This window comes from Marmota flaviventris, chromosome 13 (assembly GCF_047511675.1).
Source record: "Marmota flaviventris isolate mMarFla1 chromosome 13, mMarFla1.hap1, whole genome shotgun sequence".
Lineage (NCBI taxonomy): Eukaryota > Metazoa > Chordata > Mammalia > Rodentia > Sciuridae > Marmota > Marmota flaviventris.
This window is the reverse complement of record NC_092510.1, coordinates 54,804,900-54,824,825: the sequence shown is the minus strand read 5'-3', so window position 1 is coordinate 54,824,825 and position 19,926 is coordinate 54,804,900. Positions and strand designations below refer to the sequence as shown.

General features: G+C 38.7%; 1 protein-coding gene across 2 annotated transcripts in view; it reads left to right on the top strand.

Annotated features, from left to right (window-relative positions):
• Positions 1 to 19,178, top strand: part of Mllt3 (MLLT3 super elongation complex subunit) — a 259,432-nt gene extending 240,254 nt beyond the window's left edge. For both annotated transcript variants that reach the window (XM_027950583.2, XM_027950584.2), the window contains exons 6-11: positions 56 to 131; positions 1,991 to 2,120; positions 4,489 to 4,588; positions 10,019 to 10,090; positions 11,228 to 11,299; positions 18,737 to 19,178. In XM_027950583.2, coding sequence (XP_027806384.2) covers positions 56 to 131; positions 1,991 to 2,120; positions 4,489 to 4,588; positions 10,019 to 10,090; positions 11,228 to 11,299; positions 18,737 to 18,868 — 582 coding nt within the window. In that variant the 3' untranslated portion in view covers positions 18,869 to 19,178. The remainder of the gene's footprint in view (positions 1 to 55; positions 132 to 1,990; positions 2,121 to 4,488; positions 4,589 to 10,018; positions 10,091 to 11,227; positions 11,300 to 18,736) is intronic.
• The last annotated feature ends 748 nt before the right edge of the window (positions 19,179 to 19,926 follow it).

Sequence of the window (19,926 nt, the reverse complement as noted above, 5' to 3'; positions counted from 1 at the left end):
AGATGTGTAGTGTCCCATAAAGTTATTGATGATGTTTTTCTCTTCTTCTCTAAAGTCCGAGCAGCCCAGTCCTGCCAGTTCCAGCTCCAGCTCCAGTTCCAGCTTCACACCGTCCCAGACCAGGCAACAAGGTATCAGTAGCTCCCAGGCAAACTAGGAGACATTTTTCTCATAAAACATCTTAATGAGTTGATTTATGACCTATCTTCTACTGTTTTATTATTTGAATGGTAACTCGACTTTTATGCAGTTGTATTTATTTCCCCTAGGAATGCACTTGGGTATTGTTCTGATATATGAGGCCAGGCTCTAGAAATTCCCCCTTTTTCCAGTCCCTGCCATCAGATTCCCATTTTACAAAAGGATTATAGACCACAGCCCATTCTAGGGAGTTCCCAAAGGAAATACAATATCAAAATCGGGACTTGAGAGAAATGGGTTTTCACTCTTCCTCCTTAGATGCCTTTATTTGTTTTTCTACAGATTAATAGAGTTTGTTTTTAGCAGATGTAAATTTGTTATTTTTTAAATATCTTTTTAAAAATATCTTTTCTTAACTGTTTATGCTCAACTGTTAACCCAAACCCTGAATAAAAAAATTAAACTAGAACATACAACTAATTTTTTTTTTTCGGTATATGTGCAAAATCTTCAAATGAGGCCTCCCCCTTTATTTTTTACATAGAAAATGAGTTAGTATCAAAGAATAGTTTGGTTTTTACTCTTTTATTAAACATCATCTTTTTCATCAATCACAACTGAATTCCTAATGACCTTGTATGTTTTGAAAGGGATTAAACTGTTGTGTGTATTTGGACTAAGGCTAAGCTTCCAGAAAAAAAAAAAAAAGAATAAAAGATAGTTTTGGCTATTCAGGGATCTTGTTCCATTGACTTCCAAAAGAAATAAGCCCACAATGAAAGCAGAGAAAGTTTGGGTTTTCAGAATGTGCAATTGCAGGGAGTGAATACTTATTTTAGAACTGAATAACTGATAATTTAGATATATGTATCATAAATTAGACTTTAGGAATTGCCTGATCCAAAATGGAAGTGCCTCTGCCACCTTCTTGATTGTCTTTACAATCTCTTCTGTTAAAATTTAAAAGACCTATCTTGTTTTTCATCACACTTAGCATATAGTAAAAGCTATATGCATGGGGGGGGGTGATGAATGGGGGTGGGGAGAATGTGAGTGTGTATGTGTGTGCGCGAGCGAACACATTTCTATTCAACCCTAGAATAAAATTAGTTATGGCTTCATGTTTTTTTTCCTCCCATCTAATACTGGATACTGTCTTGAATTTTCTGGGCACCTGATTTATTACATGGCCTTATTTATGTTAATGCATGCTGGTATTTTGCCAGGAATTTCTTAAAAAGTAAAATAAAAATTGGCTGTATAAAATTGTTGCAACAAGACCTTCTGTCCAAGATCAATATGAAGATCAGAGATAGGACATTACACCACGGAATTGAAATACTTTATAATCTGAACTTGACTGAAATACTTGCTTGACCTGAAATTGACCTTGAAATAAAAGGAACAGCTAAACCTTAATAGATCAAAAACTACCACACAAAGACTGCATTGCCAAGAACAAGTTAGAACCACAGTGATTTATTAATCTCAACTTTTCAATACATGGATTAACCTAACAAAACATCCAATTTACTAATAGATCTGTTTCTTTTTAGGTGTAATTTTTCTTAGGGAAGAGAAAAACTGAAAAAAAAGTCTAGAAAATAGAGATTCTTTAATGAACAGCTTGGGGAATCTATTATGAAAACAGAAAAAAAAAATCTATTATGTTTAGGTAGAGCTTGCATTCCAGAAACTGAACCAAATTTTTGTTACAAATGGTATGACTGTATAGGATAATAATTACTTTTAACTGGCATTCAGTGCTGGAAAGCATTCCCTTGTTCTAATAGGGCAAAGCTTGTTTGAAATCATATTTGATTCGCTGTGGTTCACTGTCATTGCTCAGGTCCTTTAAGGTCTATAATGAAAGATCTGCATTCTGATGACAATGAGGAGGAATCGGATGAGGCAGAAGATAATGACAACGACTCAGAAATGGAAAGACCTGTAAATAGAGGAGGCAGCCGAAGTCGCAGGTGAGTATCTTGGAGGGAGAGAAGTTCTCTGTGATGGAGTCACACCTTTTCACTGGGCTTACTGGTATCATCAGAGCACAGGTGAAACACCATAAATAATAGCAGCAAGTGGTCACATTCATTTGAAGTTGGGGCATGTCGGCATGTTTATAGTCACCTTTAAGGGGAACTGTTTTTCACTTTTCTCAGGAAGAAGAGAGTTTTTCCTCTAAAAACTTGATAGGAAAAAGTCACATTAGAAGTTCTGAATATTTGAACGTATATGCCATGTGGCAAGACTGACTGCTGAAATAGTCCATTTTCATGTGAAGCATGCGTATAGATCTGTTGCTGGCAGTAGTCTCAGAAGGTGAAGAAATGTGTTTGCTGTTTGTAGCTAGAAATACATAATTGGCTGCAGTGAATGATGTGTGTGACCTAATTAAAACTAGGATCACCTGTGTGTATTTTCCAGAAAATAAATTCCTTTTAAGTGTGCTGACAATTAGGTTCCTTAAGCAGCTTTAATGCCGTGAGGCATAATTCCACATTATAAGATGGTAATTCATGTCACTTATAATTAATAGTCAACTTGAAATTGCCTTGAGGATTTCATTTCTTTATCATGAGGAAAACAAATAGGCGTGCTTACTTTAATGTGTTTTGAGTAGAAAAAAATATCAATCTACTTGAATTAAAAATCCAATTACATTTATGATATATTATATTGTCTGTTCCTATTATCCACGACCATGTAGATGGCACTAAAATTCCTAGAAAGGATGCAGTATTAACCCCAACTGGACACACTGTATGATCCCTAACTACTGATTCTTCAGTATTCTTTGGAAAGAGCCTCTGTAGGGGATATGCCCTGTCAGATCTCTCAATGACTGTACCTTATGGCCATACTAAACACTGTTTCTTCACCTTTTCTCCCAAATTCACCTGGACCCTACCAAATTCACCTGGACCTTCATGGCCTTGGCTTTTTAAAATAATTCCCTCTAGAAACTTTCCATTTGGCAAGAAGAAACAGGAATAGCAAACAGACCTAAAAGTGGGCTGATACTTAGAATTAAGAAACTTACTTAGACCAACCAAGATCGTGACCACTGGCTGTTCTCCAGTTTAGCTGATTTAAGGAAAAAAAAAAGAGAAAGAAAGAAAGAAAAAAAGGAAGAAAAGGAAAGGAAAAAAAAGTCTGACCTATTTAGGCAATTTCCAAGTTATTTAGAAGATCAGGATATTCTGTGATTAACTGCTGTCCACACACTTTCTGCCCCATCCCCTGAGTTATTACAAGTCAGATCAACATTTGTGAGTTGTCTGATGTAGATACACATTGTTGGGGACAGTTTCTTTTCCCCACCTGACATGTGCTCTTAGCACGGCAGTGCCAGTGTAACATTTGATCTGCGCTGCACTTGTGAAGTCTCAACTGTTTAATCAGTTTAAATACTCAGCCCTCCACTTCAGTCGAGAAGCATTTTAAAGCAGGCTTCAGCTGAACACTTCATTAATGTAATTTAGTTAAGAAAAACAAGTTCCATCAGTTTTTGCTAAAAGGATGTCCCAGTGTATCCTTTTCATTTCCTATCATGTATCCTGTCTATCTGAATATATAATAGAGCTAGAATGTGATTGCCTATTCAGAGGGGAAGAAAAACTAACCTGATTTCTAAAGCATTTTCTGTTTCTGAAAAGAATATTATATTAGGTTACTGTATAACCAGAGAGAGGGAGCAAACACTGAAGGACGCTTCAGAAGGAGGGCACACATTCAGCAGAGTAGAATAAAGAACTCTCTCTTCTCTGGTTAGAAGATAATTCCATTTTATGCTGAAAAGAAAAAAACAGGGAGGAGGTGGTATTTTTATTGTCTTTAGTTGTTGAAAGATACCATCTTATTTTTCTAAAGCAGTATCCCAAGCACACCATTTCTTTGTGTAGATGGACTGTTTTTCCAGTGTTTTAGCAATCAGAACTAGAGTTATCCTTGAATCGTGGCACAGTGGGAATGACTGGTGGTGGGGTTGGCACAACAGACTTCATTTATCAGTACAACAGAGTGGCTGAGCACTAGCTTTGGGTCACACTGCTTGGGTTTGAGTCCTAGAGCTGCCACTTTTACCTCTGTGATCCTCGCTGAGTGATTCAGTTTAAGGCCCAGTTTTACTCGCCTATGCAAAAAGAGAACTAGCAGGTGAAGCATTTTCCATGGTTCCAGATATGAAGTATGTGCCAATCCATGTTAGTGGTTCTGAGTCAGAATGAACTTTCCCATAGTCAGTGTCTGGATTCCTTGCCTTTCATCACAGTTTGCACAGGTACTTCAAGAACCACCTGTTTGTAGTCATGCCTGTGATTTTTCTGTGTTCCTTTTCAGAGTTAGCTTAAGCGATGGCAGTGATAGTGAAAGCAGCTCTGCTTCTTCACCCCTACATCATGAACCTCCACCGCCATTATTAAAAACCAACAACAACCAGGTAAGTTGTGGGGTTCACACTTTACAAGACTCTGTGGAACTAGATGTGATCACTTCTACCTAGTGCACACACTTTTTTTTTACCTCTTAAGCTTAAACAATGTCTCTTTTAATGGCAAATAGATGGGAATCCCCAAGCTGAGGAATAAACACAGGGCACAGGGACTTATGATGTCATGAGAAGTTGGGTATGGGGGATGGGTTCATAAAGTAGGTGAGGAAGAGATGATAACCCATGTTGTTGCCCAGTCACTCCTCATTTCTATATATTATTCCTCTCAGCAGTAAGGAGGTGGCTTAATTAGAAAGAATATGGCGTTTGGGACTAGTGAAAAGGCAGGTTCTTTGCTTTGCCACCAGTAACTTGCTGTTGGGAAATTAATTTTTCTGACCCTCAATTCCTTCATCTATGAATGATGTTAACTCCTACCTCGTAGTTATTGGAAGGATGCACAGTTCCTCCTTGGCATTCTGTAGCTGATGGGAGATGTTTATTATTATAGGTATTCTGTCTTAGGTTTCTCATCCAAGAGAAGATTATCATCACTTGAGATTGTGAGGAATAATTAAACACAGAGAAAATTGTGGTCATTATCATTGTTATGAATTGAGCTTAAGGAAACCTTATTAATTTGACAGCTCAGAATATATTCTAAGCAGAACTTTGAAGGCTGTAATGAATAAGATAGGAACATTTTCATTACTTACTAAAATAAACTGTTTTCAGGTATCATGAATATTGTAAAAAGCCTCATTGTGCATTGAGTTGATATTCATTACTGTAAGCTATTCTTATCTTTTTGTTTAGGCAGATTTCCTGTGACCTCTACAATAATTGTTTAATTCAAGTTACCAAACGAATATTAACTTGAAAATTAAAGAACTGTATTTTCCCACAAGTGTAGTTTCATAGGTATCCTCTGTTCCAAATGGTCTTGCCCTTGATTCTGTGATCTTTATTTTGGTTGGAAAATGCTATTTTATCGCTGAAGACATTTTCTTTTTCCATTTTGTGTGAAGTGTAGGCAAAGAGCTCTTAGAATTTTAAATTCATTTATAAAGTTCATATGCAACTTAAATCTTTCATTGTGAGGTAGGAAGGTCACCAGTGCTCTTTGCCACACCAGCTAACCTGTAATGGTCAGCTGCAGTTTCTTTGTGCCCTCCACAGTCAGTAAAAGCTCAACCTCATCATTGTATTACACAGTCTGCTGTCCGGCTCTTCTCATCTCATGTCTGAGCCATGCCCAGGGACTGGCTCTCTCTCATCTCTCACGTGGCTGCCCACCACCACCAGTCAAGTATTTTAAGTGAAGAAAGTTAAAAGAGAAGGGACATAAATGTGGCCAGTCATGATGTTGGGGGGAACATTGGGCTGGCTAACTAGATAATTGGGGATCCTTCTACAAACTTTTAGTTCAGGAAGAACTAGTCAAAGAGAAGAATTTGGACCTTAATTATATTTTATATCGGATTTAAACCTAGTTAGACTTGATTTCTGCTTCCAGTGGACAGTGTATGAGAACTAGGATGCTCTTGGTGACAGTACTCCGGCTGAAGGGCACAAGGGTGTGCTTTGGACCCTCATCAGTCTCCTTCAGCAACCCTCCCTGTCATCATGAAGACAGGCCTTGCTGAGTGAGTGTAGCTCCTACAAGCTCTTGTCTTGCCCTTCAAACCCTTCCTGAATGTGCAGTCTTGAGCTGACACTGGCTTTAGGGAAAGATGTGGATTCTTTATCACTATTTTCCTCTTTCACCTGTCTAGCAAAACAAAGCCAAAAATGAACAGTATCATCTATCTGGACAAATCTGAGTAAAAATTACTTTATCCAATTAAGTAGCATTCCACTGGTTCCGCGGCATTAGTCCACAAATGTAGCTTCACACATGCAAATCATCAATCTGCCAGCAGTGCTCAGTTAATGTCACTTTCTCCATGTGCCTGTAACATCATAAGAAAGCTTGTGTGCCTTCACTTTCAGCTAGTTGGGGAAGGAAATACATGTACCACAGAAGTATTACCTCTGTGGGCCTATGTCTTTGAGCTGAGAGAGCCAGAAAAGGTTTTTAAAACTGTGTCCAGACCAGTTTCTTAACCCCCTTAAATCACCTGTCCTAGTTCAGGTGATGCCATCCTTTTAAGTCAGCATTTATGGAGTTAAAAAAAATTATTGTATTTCTAAGTTCTCTGTACTGATAGAAATAGTAAAAACTTCAGAATGCCTAAAAGTCACTTAAATTACAGTCTGGAATGTTTTTGTCTTATATTTAAAGGTGTGTGAGAGAGAGTGTGCACATATAAGTGCAAAGTGGTGTCTGAAATTGCACATCAAATAGAAAGGATGAGAACTTACTGGGGAAACCTAATTCTGAAATGGGAAGACTCTGGGTTTCCTTCTTTCTTGCCTTTTGGCTGCTCTTTACCTGCAGTTAATAATGAGTTTGCACAGTACTTGCAAATTTCCATAAAGCAGTGGCAAAGCTGAATTGCCTATTGTCTTTTCTCAAATCTTCCAGGGACTCAGAAAGAGGAAATGTGCTAATTGATTCTAACACTATCAGACTAACTCCCCCCCAAAAAATGTTGAGGGTGGGAGCCCCAAGTTAACAAAGCAAGTGATTAGCTGGGTATTGTTAGATTTTTCATGTTTAATGTAACTCCTATCAGTAGAGAATCCATCCTCTGAATAACTGAATTGTCATTCTAAGGGAAGGGATACAGAAAAATACCATCTTGAAAATTTGATTCTCAAGCCATATCCTCAGAGTAAGGACAGAAATACTACCAATCACAATTAGGCTCTTTTCTGATATTATTATATCTACCCTTGGTTTATTTCAGCAGTCTTGGTGGCTGTGTTTTCTTTTGTACAGTTTAATAGGGAATAATAACGAGTATTGTACCATTTTAACTAGAGATGACTTTTTCCCACCCCAAACCTCCCTTGTGTGAATTTCAAATGAAAACAAAATACCATATCTTTTTTTAGTTCAGAGTGTGGCAGGAAGGGAAGAGGTGAGGGGACTTGAAGGAAGGAAGTGATCCATTGGACCTGAGCTAATACTCAGAATATCATAAATCACCTTTCAGCCTGCCAGGCATGCTGAATGAAATTAAAGAGAGTCTATCCAGTTAAACTGGTTTGAAATAGGCCTCTGGAAGACAAGGTGTTGTGCTTTTATATTCTGGAGTCGTTTCCCTAAAGATAAGAAATGATCATAAATAAAACAATTGTCTTCAGCATGGCTCAACTCTCTCAGAATGAGGTTTTGACAAAGCTGTTTATTTTGGAGCAGGGAGAGATCAAAGAAGGAAGATTAACTAAGCCCTCTCTGGGCAGCCACTCAGTAACTTGAGGCGGGTCACTGACACCGGGAGCTTTTGTTCCTGCCACTGCAGCCTCCAGAAGAAAGAAACTAGGATTTCAATGTATTTTAGCCTTCTGTGCTGTAGCACTTACGGAATGCGTGGGGTGGGACTTAAGCTCCCAAATGTTCTGTTTTCTGCTTTGAAGAGAATGTGGCAGGACCCTCTAAACCTAGTTAGCAGAGTTCCATTGCAAAAATAGCATCCACAGCACTTCAACACCCAGAGTGCACCAAATGGGGGATGGGACCATGGGAGGAGCGGGATGTGATGGGAAGGAAATTCTGTTCTTCAGTGCACAAGGCACAGTGGAGATTTTTCTCTTGCCTGAAATCTCCCAGGATTGTCTCAGCAAGGCCCAGCCTGGTGTCTGAGTTGGCTAGGACTGCCATCTACTGACCTACTTACTCCTAGGTCTTGATGCTGATTTTCCCCTGGAGGTCTCATTTCCAACCGAGAGGAGGAAATTCTGAATGCTGTGGAGTGTTTGGTTTCCTTCACAGGGAGCACGTTACAAAAATGATCGCCTTGCAGCTGCTACTCAGTAATTTCCTTTTGTTGCCAAAAGTATTATATTGTCAGTTGTCCTGGTCAGATTGGTCATTTGGTTATCTCAGTTTTAAAAATGAAGAAGGAAGTGTGAATCTCAGGAGAGACTGGTAGCATACTTCTTGACCCATGCTTTATTTTCAATTCAAAGAGAAATAATCCCATTTAGGACTATTTGGTCTTTCCCAGAAGGTTGTGGTCCTAGCTTTGACAAGTAAAATGCTTATTAGTAGTATAAAATTTTAAACTTTTAAATGGGAACCTGAGTGTTATCGCATTCCATTTCTTCATTACATCTTTTGGGGCCAAAAAATGTTAAATGATAAGGCTGGGGCCTGAACTTGGTTCTTCTGAGCCCAATCTCCTGTTTTTGACAGTGCAAATATAGAGTAGTTTGGTTCTTAAATTTTTCTTTGTGCTATGGAATATGGCATACTGAGAACAAAGCCATGCCTGAGGTAGGGCAGGGGATAGTCGAGGGAAGAGTAGAAGGAATATGAAACTTGTTAAAGGAAGTCCTTTACTTGGCATTTCCTCCTTAATATTAGTCTCTGGTTATAACAACTCACTTGGAAATAAGGTTACAGTGAAAAGGACAAATTGCTTTGCTTCTGATGTCTGTACACATTTCTTGCCATTTATACATTTTAAGGGTGCTCAGCCTTTTCAAGCCAGTGCCATTTAAAACTTGTTTCCCTCAGAATTTTGAAGACCTTAATAAATCATCTACATTTATTAAATAATAGTCATCTCCTTTTATTAGTTAGAACTATAACTCCCTATCTTGACCATGTGCTACCATTTGACGTGGGCCTACATTTCCAAGCTTCTGAACAGCACACAGGACTACTGTTAAGACCCTAAGCTGCAGTGGGTCCAGATAAAAGGAAAGGTGCCTGGCATCTTACCATGTGTTATCACACCATCTCTTGAAGCACAGAAGACAGTCCTGTCTGTTTCTGGAGTTGCAGGATCCCGGACTGGAGCATGGGTATACCTGATGGCCACTTTCCTTCCCAAAGGAAGTTTCAGTGTCAGCTTAGTGAATACGAGTTATTTGAGACTCTGAAAGGCAGGTACTGTAGAGGGCATCTGAGGGTTTGTTTTTATCATCCCTAGCCTACTGAGCACTGGTAGTCATGCTGAAACAGCAGAATGAAGAGGAAAAAATTCTTGCCAGAGGGGACTGTAATCTCAGAATAACTCAGCTGCCATACATATGTGTGAGAGTGTTGTCACAAAAGAGAAGCAGCTTTGGAAGCTTAGATCAATTTCCTTATCATCAACTTTTTTTTAAAGTTCTGTTGCTCTGACTCAGCATTTCAGAGACAAGTAATTTATTTTCCAAGCAAAAGTAAGATTAGAATAGAAGGAAAACTATAGCGGGGAAATGCCATTTGGTAAACAATGTTATTGTCTGGTATTTCATGGAGTGAGTACCTTTGTTTATGTGGGAGGTTAGCTAGCAGGTGCTTGAAATAAAATTTAACACAGTGTTCTCTTTGATCCCTAGATTCTTGAAGTGAAGAGTCCAATAAAGCAAAGCAAATCGGATAAGCAAATAAAGAATGGTGAATGTGACAAGGTAGGTTTCCAGCCCATTGGTGTGAGTGCTGTGGCCTTCTTGTCTTCTGGTTTCCCTTGATCATACTTGCTAGCTGTCCCTCCATTTTCTTCATCAGAAATGCCCAAGATTTCCACACGATGAGTGTTTCATCCCTGTGCTTTGTAGTTTATTTTCCATGCCTTGCTCATGTCTTCATTATTAAGCTTGACCATATGCTACCATTTGATGTGGGCCTACATTTCCAAGGGATTTTGAACACATTGAATTGGGAGGTAAGATTGTGAGATGTAAGTGAGCAAGACCTCTGATCCCAGTGCAGGGTGTTTGTATGCATCTTGCCTCTGAAATCTGACTACAAGACTTGGTAGTGCTTAAGTCACCTGGAAAAGGCAGGTCCCTAATGTGTTTGCAGGGGCAGGAAGACCTCTCTAATGCTTTGTAAATCTTTCCTTTGCCCTTACTGAAAATGATTCTGGGGGTACCCATGCAGTCACACTAATAAAGACTTGTGAGTTTGAACATATGGAAAGAGAAGTACCCCTCTGCACTTCTAGGGGAGCTCTTCATAAACCAGATGGTAATTGGGATAGTGATCTGTTTTTTATAAGGTATTATTGATATTATTTTGTTCTTTGGTCATTTGCTGTCATTGTTTATCTGAAATGTTTGGTACAATTGGGAGTCTTTTTTTTTTTTTTTTTTAAATTAAGAGTTTGCTGTAACCTACCTGGTAATGTGCACTGATACTCCCATCTTCAAACTTAAGCTTTTTTTTTTTTCTGAGATTAAAGAATAAAAAAAATGAAAGGATAAAAATGAAAGCCTGTGATAACATGTTAAAACCCACAATTTAGCATTGAATTTCCCCCAATCCTTGTATATACTTTATTGGAGTAAGGTGAGTCTGCCCACGGGACTTTTGTTGAGAGTAAATAGGTGAGAGAGTTGCTTACTCCCCCATTGTAATGCAAGCTTGGTAAAGGTGAAGGTCAACCAGGAACCAGGACAGACCTGGTCAGCAAAGGCCTTTGGACACAGTTCGAGTGGCTTGTGTAGAATGGTAGGATGAGGAGCGTCCAACTTCGCCTGTGAGTGCTTTCTTATTTTTCAACTGCTTCCTAAAGTGCTTGTTCTTGGGGTGCCCTTCTCTTCCAGGCTTACCTGGACGAGCTGGTGGAACTTCACAGAAGGTTGATGACGCTGAGGGAAAGACACATTCTGCAACAGGTGAGAAATGCCTCTCAGCACAACTGTTCTGGGAGACCCCAGGCTCTGCTTTATCCTGGGCTAGTGAGGTAGCACTTGGAGCCACAGCAGCATCTTGTGATTGGAATGGGGCCATGGCACCTGCTGAAGTATTTGGGGAGGGTTCTGATTTTTGAGGCCGCCTAGAAGTCGGCTTCTAGCTCCATGGTGATTCTTTCCTTCCCCAGTGTAGTCAGTGGCTAATGTTGTAATATGAGGTAAGGGAGGGGACAGTAGGAACGTAGGAGCCACTGGGACCAAGCTTCTGGTTTCATGGGAAAACAGTGATAAGAATTTTGAGTCAAGTGTTATAAACATTTGTGATTGAATTTAGTAACCTTTTTCCAGTGCCGTTCTAAGGAAAATAAATATTTTCTTCATTTCCCTTATCTTGTTAAGCGTACATTCTATTATTATGAACTCAACTGTGAAATGCTTGTAGGGTGAGGAAACTTCTATTAATACAATGTGATGTTTTGAGAAGATAAGAAAAGTGGGTTTTAGTTTTTGTACAGTTCGAGTACATGCCTTTATTGTATTAACAGTGGCTATTGATAAAATAATTTTTCTTTAACACCCAAAAAGTCTGTGCGTCCAAATTCCAGGGCGAGTTTGCAAATTGTTTCACTTCAAAATTTTTTTCTTTTTTACTACTTTCAAATGACTGGAAATTAGTACTTAATCTGCCCCAGCTGTGTGTGAATTATTTTGTAAATGTTTAATGGTTGATGGTCACATTTATATTCTGTGTACATTTTTGCTTAAATCTATAAATACACACTCTCAAACTCGCCAAGTTTCCTGACTGGTCTGATAAACTTTTAACCCTTCTAAAGTTTTAGATTTGAACAAAAGACTTTGTCTACAGACCTAGGTTCTTGTTTGTGGATAAGTTACATGTCTTGCATTTTTCTCTTAAGTGAGTATGGGGGTCAGGGGGAGCAGGATTTGAGTGGCTTAACCTAAGTCAGTACTTTGCAAGTACATTCTCCCTTGGCATCCACAGAGCATAGGTTTCAGGTCCCCATTGGATACCAAATTCTGTGATGCTCGACTCTCTCATCTAAGATGGCATAGTATTTGCATATAACCTGTGCACATCCTCCATTCTTTAAATCATCTCTAGGTTACTCGTAATTCCTAAAACAATGTAAATGCTTTGGTCATCACTGCTCTACTGTATTGTTGAGAGAATAAAACGCACAAGAAAAAAATCTGTACATGTTCAGCACAGTTTTCCCCAAAAAAATATTTTCAATCTATGTTCAATCTGAGGATGCAGAACCCACAGATACAGAGGACCAAGTGTGATTTTCTTCAACTTTCTCCTGTAGAAGGGAAAATTGTATTGCCTGCCATTTACCAATTATTTGGGGTTAATTGACTAATACCGACAGTAAATCTATTAGCTGATCTTCCCATCCCTTCCCAGATACCAACTCTGAACCACTGTGGAAGAATTGCCCAAGAAAGCTGTTAATGCCCAAGCTAGGCCTAAATTGTGAGTCTCACAGGAAAGTGAGACAGATGTTTGAGTTGGGTGGGGGCACCTTCACAGAGAAAGCACAGACAACGAATCAAGGACAGTATGCCACTGGGCAGGGTCTTACCTTGTGGTGTCATTGGCATTCCTAATTTAATGTTGTCCTTTATTTTGACCTTTGAGAGAATTGTGAGGGAAGGAAGCTTAGTAGAATTCCATCCAAGTGGATTATTTTAGTATTCTACAGGGAGAAAGTAATATCTATGAATTTTTAACCTGGCAAAAAAGGCACCCCAGGGCACACAGCCTCTCACCCTAATTGCATTCCCAGGCTGGTTGAAAGCTCTCAGTCTTTGGCCTTTTGCCTTGTAATGCAGCTGAGGCTTGTGATTATGATACCATGATGCATGTCCTGTCACGGTTTACTGCTTAATTAATTCCTATTGTAAAACATAGCACTATTGAGAACTAATGTTATTCTCCACCTTGAGGGCTGCTCATCTCGTGGCATGCATTCTACAAAGTCTCTGTGTTCTCCTCCATACAGACTTGAACACCTGCGGCAGAATTTCTGGTGGGCCCAGAATGATATCCTGAGTTCTTTCCTGTTCAGTGCATCCCTATCAAAAAAATCTGCTCTGACAATTTTATTTGGCTCACAAAAGGGGTTAATAGCATGTTTTACGCTGGGGACATGCTATCCTGGCACTCAGTATTTAGTTTAATGAACAGAAAGCATTGGCTCAAGGGAGGCTATGTGCCTAAGCCACTTTTCCATAGTGTAAATATACAGTAGAGCGGACACAAAGAGAAGGAGAGAGTACCTAGGACTGATTAATAATTTGATTTTTCTTTAAACCATGTGTTCCACATTTATTTGTAGACTGAAGTGAAAAATATTTAACCTCCCTAGCAGTTCAGCTGCAAGCTTGATTTGTATCCTTGCCTGAAAGAAAAAAAAAAAAAATCTGAGAAAACCCAGAACTTCCTTAGAACAGAGTATATCAATTTAGATACCAGCTATCATTCTTTTAGAATCACCTTCAGGGATTGAGGAATGAGTGGTGTATTAGAGTATTCCTCCTAACAACACAGAGAACCCTTCCTAAGAAGTGTTCTGCTGCAAATGATTTCCTCCATCCTGGGAAATTACCTGTCATATTGGTATCCTTTGTAGATTGGAGTCTGATAGCCTGCATTGTAGCCCAAAGGAGGTACACATTTTCATGTGGAAGACAGGGCTTCCCTGTCTGGAGTAGAGGATATTTTACCAGAGCACTGGCTCCACTTGAGGTAGAATCAGTTAAAGCAAAGCTTGTTCAAGACTTTCCCCCTCCTAGAAGAAGCGACTTTGAATGGGAAGAGCCCTGGCATTTGAAAATATAAGTCAACCAAAAATAAGGCATCTATCGCTTCTCCGCCTCCTGGCTAAGATCGTGTGTAAATGAATGCATGTAGCTTTCTATAATTAAAAAACCAGAGTTAGGGGAGGGAGTCATAGACTTAACAAGTAGATAGTACCCTCCTTGAAACAAAACAACCAACAGCCTCTGTGATACCCCCTTAAAAGGCTGATGTGGCAGGAAATCATCCATCACAAATGTTTTCACAACAGCCATCATCTGAAGAATGAGTTAAGCAGTTTACACACTTCCTTTTTCACTACCCATATGTACCCTGTTCCCTTGAATGCTTTTATCTGCAGTTACTCTGTCTTCTATTATTCTTCTAGATGGGCATTATGATTGCATTTTGATGCAGCATAATGACAGCAAGGTAAACCCACATTACATCCCAGAAACTATATTCCTACAAAAAGAGTGGAGTCCTTTGGAGACTAGCAGCGTGTTTTCAGGCTTTGCGGCCTGTGTCATTGGAATAAAGCACATTAACATGGTGTTTCTGATGTTTGAGCTATCGGGATTCCTGGAAAGGAATGTGCACTTATTTTTCTTTATGGAGTCTTTACTTAATTGAGGACATGGGTACATGCTCTAATAACTTAAATCATTAATGCCGTTCCCTTTGGCAAATAGTCCCAAACTACCCAACTGCTCCCACTACTACTGCCTTTAGACTGTCTCTGCATCTGCCCTGATGTATTCTTATAGACTCCCATTAAAGTTGCAGGGCTCATTTAGTTAGATTTATCAGATTCCCTTTCTATCTTTGCATATGTGTGGCTGCAGGCAGGGTGGGGCATGCTAGTGGTGGAGAAAGTGGGAGGCTGGGTGGGAAGCCCTGGAAACCTAAAGATGTTATAATGCATGTGAGATGACCGGGCTTTATTTCCTAGCGGGCCGAAGTGTTTATTTGCTTTAAAATTAAGAGGCTTTTTTTCTAGAAGGAATTTTTATTGCCCAGTTTTCTGTTTATTGTTCAATAATTAGTGAACCACTATATTGAGTCATAGAAAACTATTTTCTTAAAAGGGTAAGTTCCCTGTTATTTTAGGATAATATGTAGGGCTGAGCTTCTGTTACCCAGTACATTGCAGTTTTAGCCCATCATTTCAACTATTTGGCTTCATCTGTTTTCTCCCCTTCTCCCTGAAAACTTTTGTTATGATTATTTTAAAAAATTGTTAATAATAATAAATTCAACCTGGCACATTTGCACACACCTGCAATCCTAGGTGAGGCTGAGGCAGGACGATTGCAAGCTCAAAGCCAGCCTGGGCAACTTAGTGAGATCCTGTCTCAAAAATAAAATAGGTTGGGAATTGCCAGGTGCGGTGGCATACACCTATAATCTTAGCGTCTTGGGAGTTGAGACAGGAGAATCATGAGTTCAAAGCCAGCCTCAGCAATGGCAAGGTGCTAAGCAACTCATTGAGACCCTGTTTCTAAATAAAATACAAAATAGGGCTGGGGATGTGGCGCAGTGGCCAAGTGCCCCTGAGTTCAGTCCCTAGTAACACCTCCCCCCCAAAAAATTGCTGGGAATGGATACCAGTAGTAGAGCTTCCCTGGGTTCAATCCCCAGAGCCACAAAAGAAAAATATCAGGTAGACTTTTTTTGAGTTTTAGGTTCTGCATTTTTTTTTCTTGCTTCATTTGTTTTATTGCTAATGAAATGGCTAACAGTAGTTAAGGGCCAGAGATAAAAGCACCAGGTCTGATAATCCATGTGCTCTTTAGTTATCTCCCACATAATAAGTTTACATGATGACCATAACCATGGTGCCCTGATCTAGGTAGTAATTTATAGTTTATAAGGAAATTATTTACCATATCTTATTTAATCCTCTGCAAATCCTTGTATGATATGTAGAAGAGATAGCATTGTCCCCATTTTACTTATGAGGAATCTGAGGCTCAGATGTTATAATGTTCCAGTGCCATTCATATAAAGAGCAGAAGAACTTTATAGGCCAAATCCAGAACTCCCTCTTCTGAATGCCTTGTCACTTACCTGCTATCCCACTAGTTGGGGAGAGGAGTCCACCTCTGGTCTACTTGGTAATTATCTCTATTGTATATATTTGAAATTATAGTAGCTCTGAAGAGACTATTTTTTTAATCCTGAAATTTACCAATACATACTAGATACACAGTTTCTACATAATGTAGTAAAAGAAAAAAAAAGATAATGTACTCAGGAAAGTACTCTTATTTCAGCCAGTGTTTAGTATAATTAAGTATATGATTGCCATGAAAGGCTTGTGTGTGTGAACACAACTGTGTGTTTATGTCTATATGTAAATATTTGTGGGGAATCAGTGAGAGTTCTAAAACTATTTGTTAATAAACACTTCAGTGTCCATTTTGGTTGTTTTGTGTGTTGATACAGTAATTTTTGATGAATTCCTCCATGAATGGTATATTTTAATCACAATTGGGCATATCCTTTCAGATGATCTATTGATAGATATAATGGAGCCCTGAATCCAGTAGCTTAAGCGAATGAGGTTCCCTCCTCCTTTCCTCCTCAACATGTGTTAGGCCCAGGGATAGTAATCCATAGTCAATCTTGTGGCTTAAAAGATGCCACTGAAGACACAAACTCTGTTTTTCTGCTCTGCCATCTTTCATATGTTGCATTCATCCTCCTGAATGGAAGATGGCTGCTGTGCTTCTGGGCATTGCATCTACATTAAAGAGAGGAAGAAGGTCAGAAGGCAAAAGGCACATGTTCATCGTCCGTAACATTTTCAACAATTTTTTTTTTAAATGCCAGTGGTTTCTGACAAGTACGTTATAAATAGTAGTACCGAGTGCTACACAGCATTCTGATGAGGCAAGCATTTTAGCTGAGCATATTTGCTACTCTCAAAAAGTCAGGTTCCTGTTAGTAAAGGGGATAATGGAAAATAGATGATCAGTTTGCAGGAACTGTCATGTTCCACAGTAGGCATAACTTGTTGTATTATTAAAACCATAATTATATCTCCAAAAATAGTTTCAGAGATTGAATAAGACAATAACAGTTCAGTTTGGAGTTTCGCAGTTAATTAGATTTAGGCTTAATATGTCTAATATGCTTCTGTTGAGATAAAAAAAATAGCATCAGGAATGGGGAACACTTTTTCTGGTAAGACCCACTGAGCCATAGGGAATAGTTCACAGATGTTTCAAGGAAAAGTAAGTGTAATAAGAGAAGGTGAAAAGTCTTAATTCTGCTGGTTTTCAGATTGGCATCAGATAATCCAAAAATTAATTGAATAAATCATAGGGTAAATAATTTAAAATTCTTAAAATTATTGAACTAAAGAGATTTAGAATCAGGAGATAGAAAAGGAATAATACAGACAAATGAGAAGTGGAAGTTTGCCAAGTGTTCACTTTGTGCAAATATTCTTTCTCTTGCCCTAAGGCTGATTTTCCTCTCTCTCAAAGATTGCTAAAGTTAATTCCCATCCCACTTCTGAACCATTAACACACCTAGTTAAAAACCCCACTGCCCAGGCCCAGTATCCATTTCTGATAAGATTATTAGTAACATTGGAGTAGAAAGACAGTACATGGAAAAAGAATGTCTCACACCCAGACCCAACATCATTCTTCATATTGAAATTTCAGAACTGTCCAGACCCAACTTCATTCTTCATATTGAAATTTCAAAACGGTCCTGCTACAAGCCTTGGCAAGAGAATACCACCTCTGCCACCACTGCCATTTAACATGTCATTTTTCCATAAGTTGGAGCCAAAACAGAAATGCAGTGTATCTTGTTCTAATTGGGGAGACATTGGCATCCTCTCTTTTTCTACATAAAATTTTTCTCTCCGGAATACTCAAGGGAATAGCTGAGCACAACTATAAGTAATAAACATTTGTATGTATTTTTTATAAAAGTAGCAGAACATGTACAGCTACAAAGTGAACATGGGGTGTGTAACCAGTACCCAGATTAGAGAACAAAATAGTCCTGGTGACATAGGGGGGGTCCCTGGGGGCCCATACTCAATACTGTGTTCATCAGGGGGATTATACGTAGTTTCTATTATTATTTTCTTTGTGCGTTTCTATACTGTCTAAATTTTCAATAATTATGTACTCAAATAAAAATGATTTTTTTTTTTGTTTGCATGTGTTGTTTTTTGAAAGAAGTTTTGTTATTTCTAGGTTGAAGTTTGTTTATGTCTGTTAAGCATAGTCACTATCTGTTGATCAGGAATTAATTTTTATAGAAGTCTTGAAATTTTCTTTCTCCCTAACCACCCACCCAAGGAAAATATTCTCTTGTTGACTTGAAAGCAGCATTTTAAAAGGATGAAAATTGAGAACAAATAAGTCTGTTTTCTGTGAGAATTTTTCGAAGACTTTATGTATATTTGACTTACCAAACTGGCTAAGTAAGGTACTTTTGATTTTTCTCATTATAAATAAGGGTGTTTATCACTTGGATCCATGTTTGAGCCCCTCCATCTCTTAATCTGAGCCTTTTGATGTCTTTTACTTATTTCTCAAACTTTTTTTTCTTTACTCCTTCAGATTGTGAACCTTATAGAAGAAACTGGACACTTTCATATCACAAACACAACATTTGATTTTGATCTTTGCTCGCTGGACAAAACTACAGTCCGTAAACTACAGAGTTACCTGGAAACATCTGGAACATCCTGAGGATATAACAACTGGATGCATCAAAAACTATTGCTTTTTTTTTTTTTTTTTTTTGGTTGTGATTTTTTTTTTGTTATTGTTGTTTATATGAAAACACTCAGAATGATGCAACCAAAAGGGAAAAAATAAAAATCAAACAACCTTCAGCTTTATTTTCCTTTAAAGCCAGTCATCATCTCTTGATAAAGGAGAGGTTAAGCAAACCAGCCTCAGCGGACCACTCTTCTCTCCAAGGAAATCCCCGGGAAGAGTTAGCCTGGATAGCCTTGAAAACAAACAAAGCAAACACAATACAAGAAAACTTAAAGAATGTGTATGGTATCATGTCTCTCTCCGTGGTGGTTCATTCCACAGGACGAACGCATACTCAACACACTGCCTTATTACATAACTGATCTATTTATTATCGCATACAGATATTCTAAAGTCGTTGAGGGAATGACACCACCAGACATTATGAGTACTTGGTCCCGTGGATGCTCTTTCAATGCAGCGCCCTTGCCATCCCAAGCCCAGTGACCTTACTTGTATACCGTGCCACTTTCCACCAACTTTTTCCAAGTCCTTTAACTTGTTGCAGTCTGTATTTTCCACCTTTTGTTTTTCCAGTTCCAGGACACAAATTTTCAACTGGGGGGACCAAATAGCCACTTTGATTTTCTTCTTTGTGGTCTTTTTTCTGAAAGTTGGGGCCAGACCTTGGCTGTTTCCATGTAATGATCTTGGACCATGGTAGAAAAGGCACCAAATAGGATCATATGAATTGCTGTCTAGCCTTAGTCAATAAACCTGTAGGACTTATACAAGAGCGTACCTGTAAACGTCCTGACTGCAGCATTGTCGAGCTGTCATCGACATTCTTGTGTCTGTTTTACTGTTATAATATTAGGCAAATATGGAAGTAAAGGCATTCCACAGGATCAGCATTTGAAAAAAAAATTCCAATCCTGTTTTCTAAAGAAATGTAGAAATTCTTAATTTGGATCTATTTATTAGAGGTTCAGCTCTCTTCAGCTGCCAGCTTGGTATTCATCTTTATTGTAAAACCAGGAATCAGA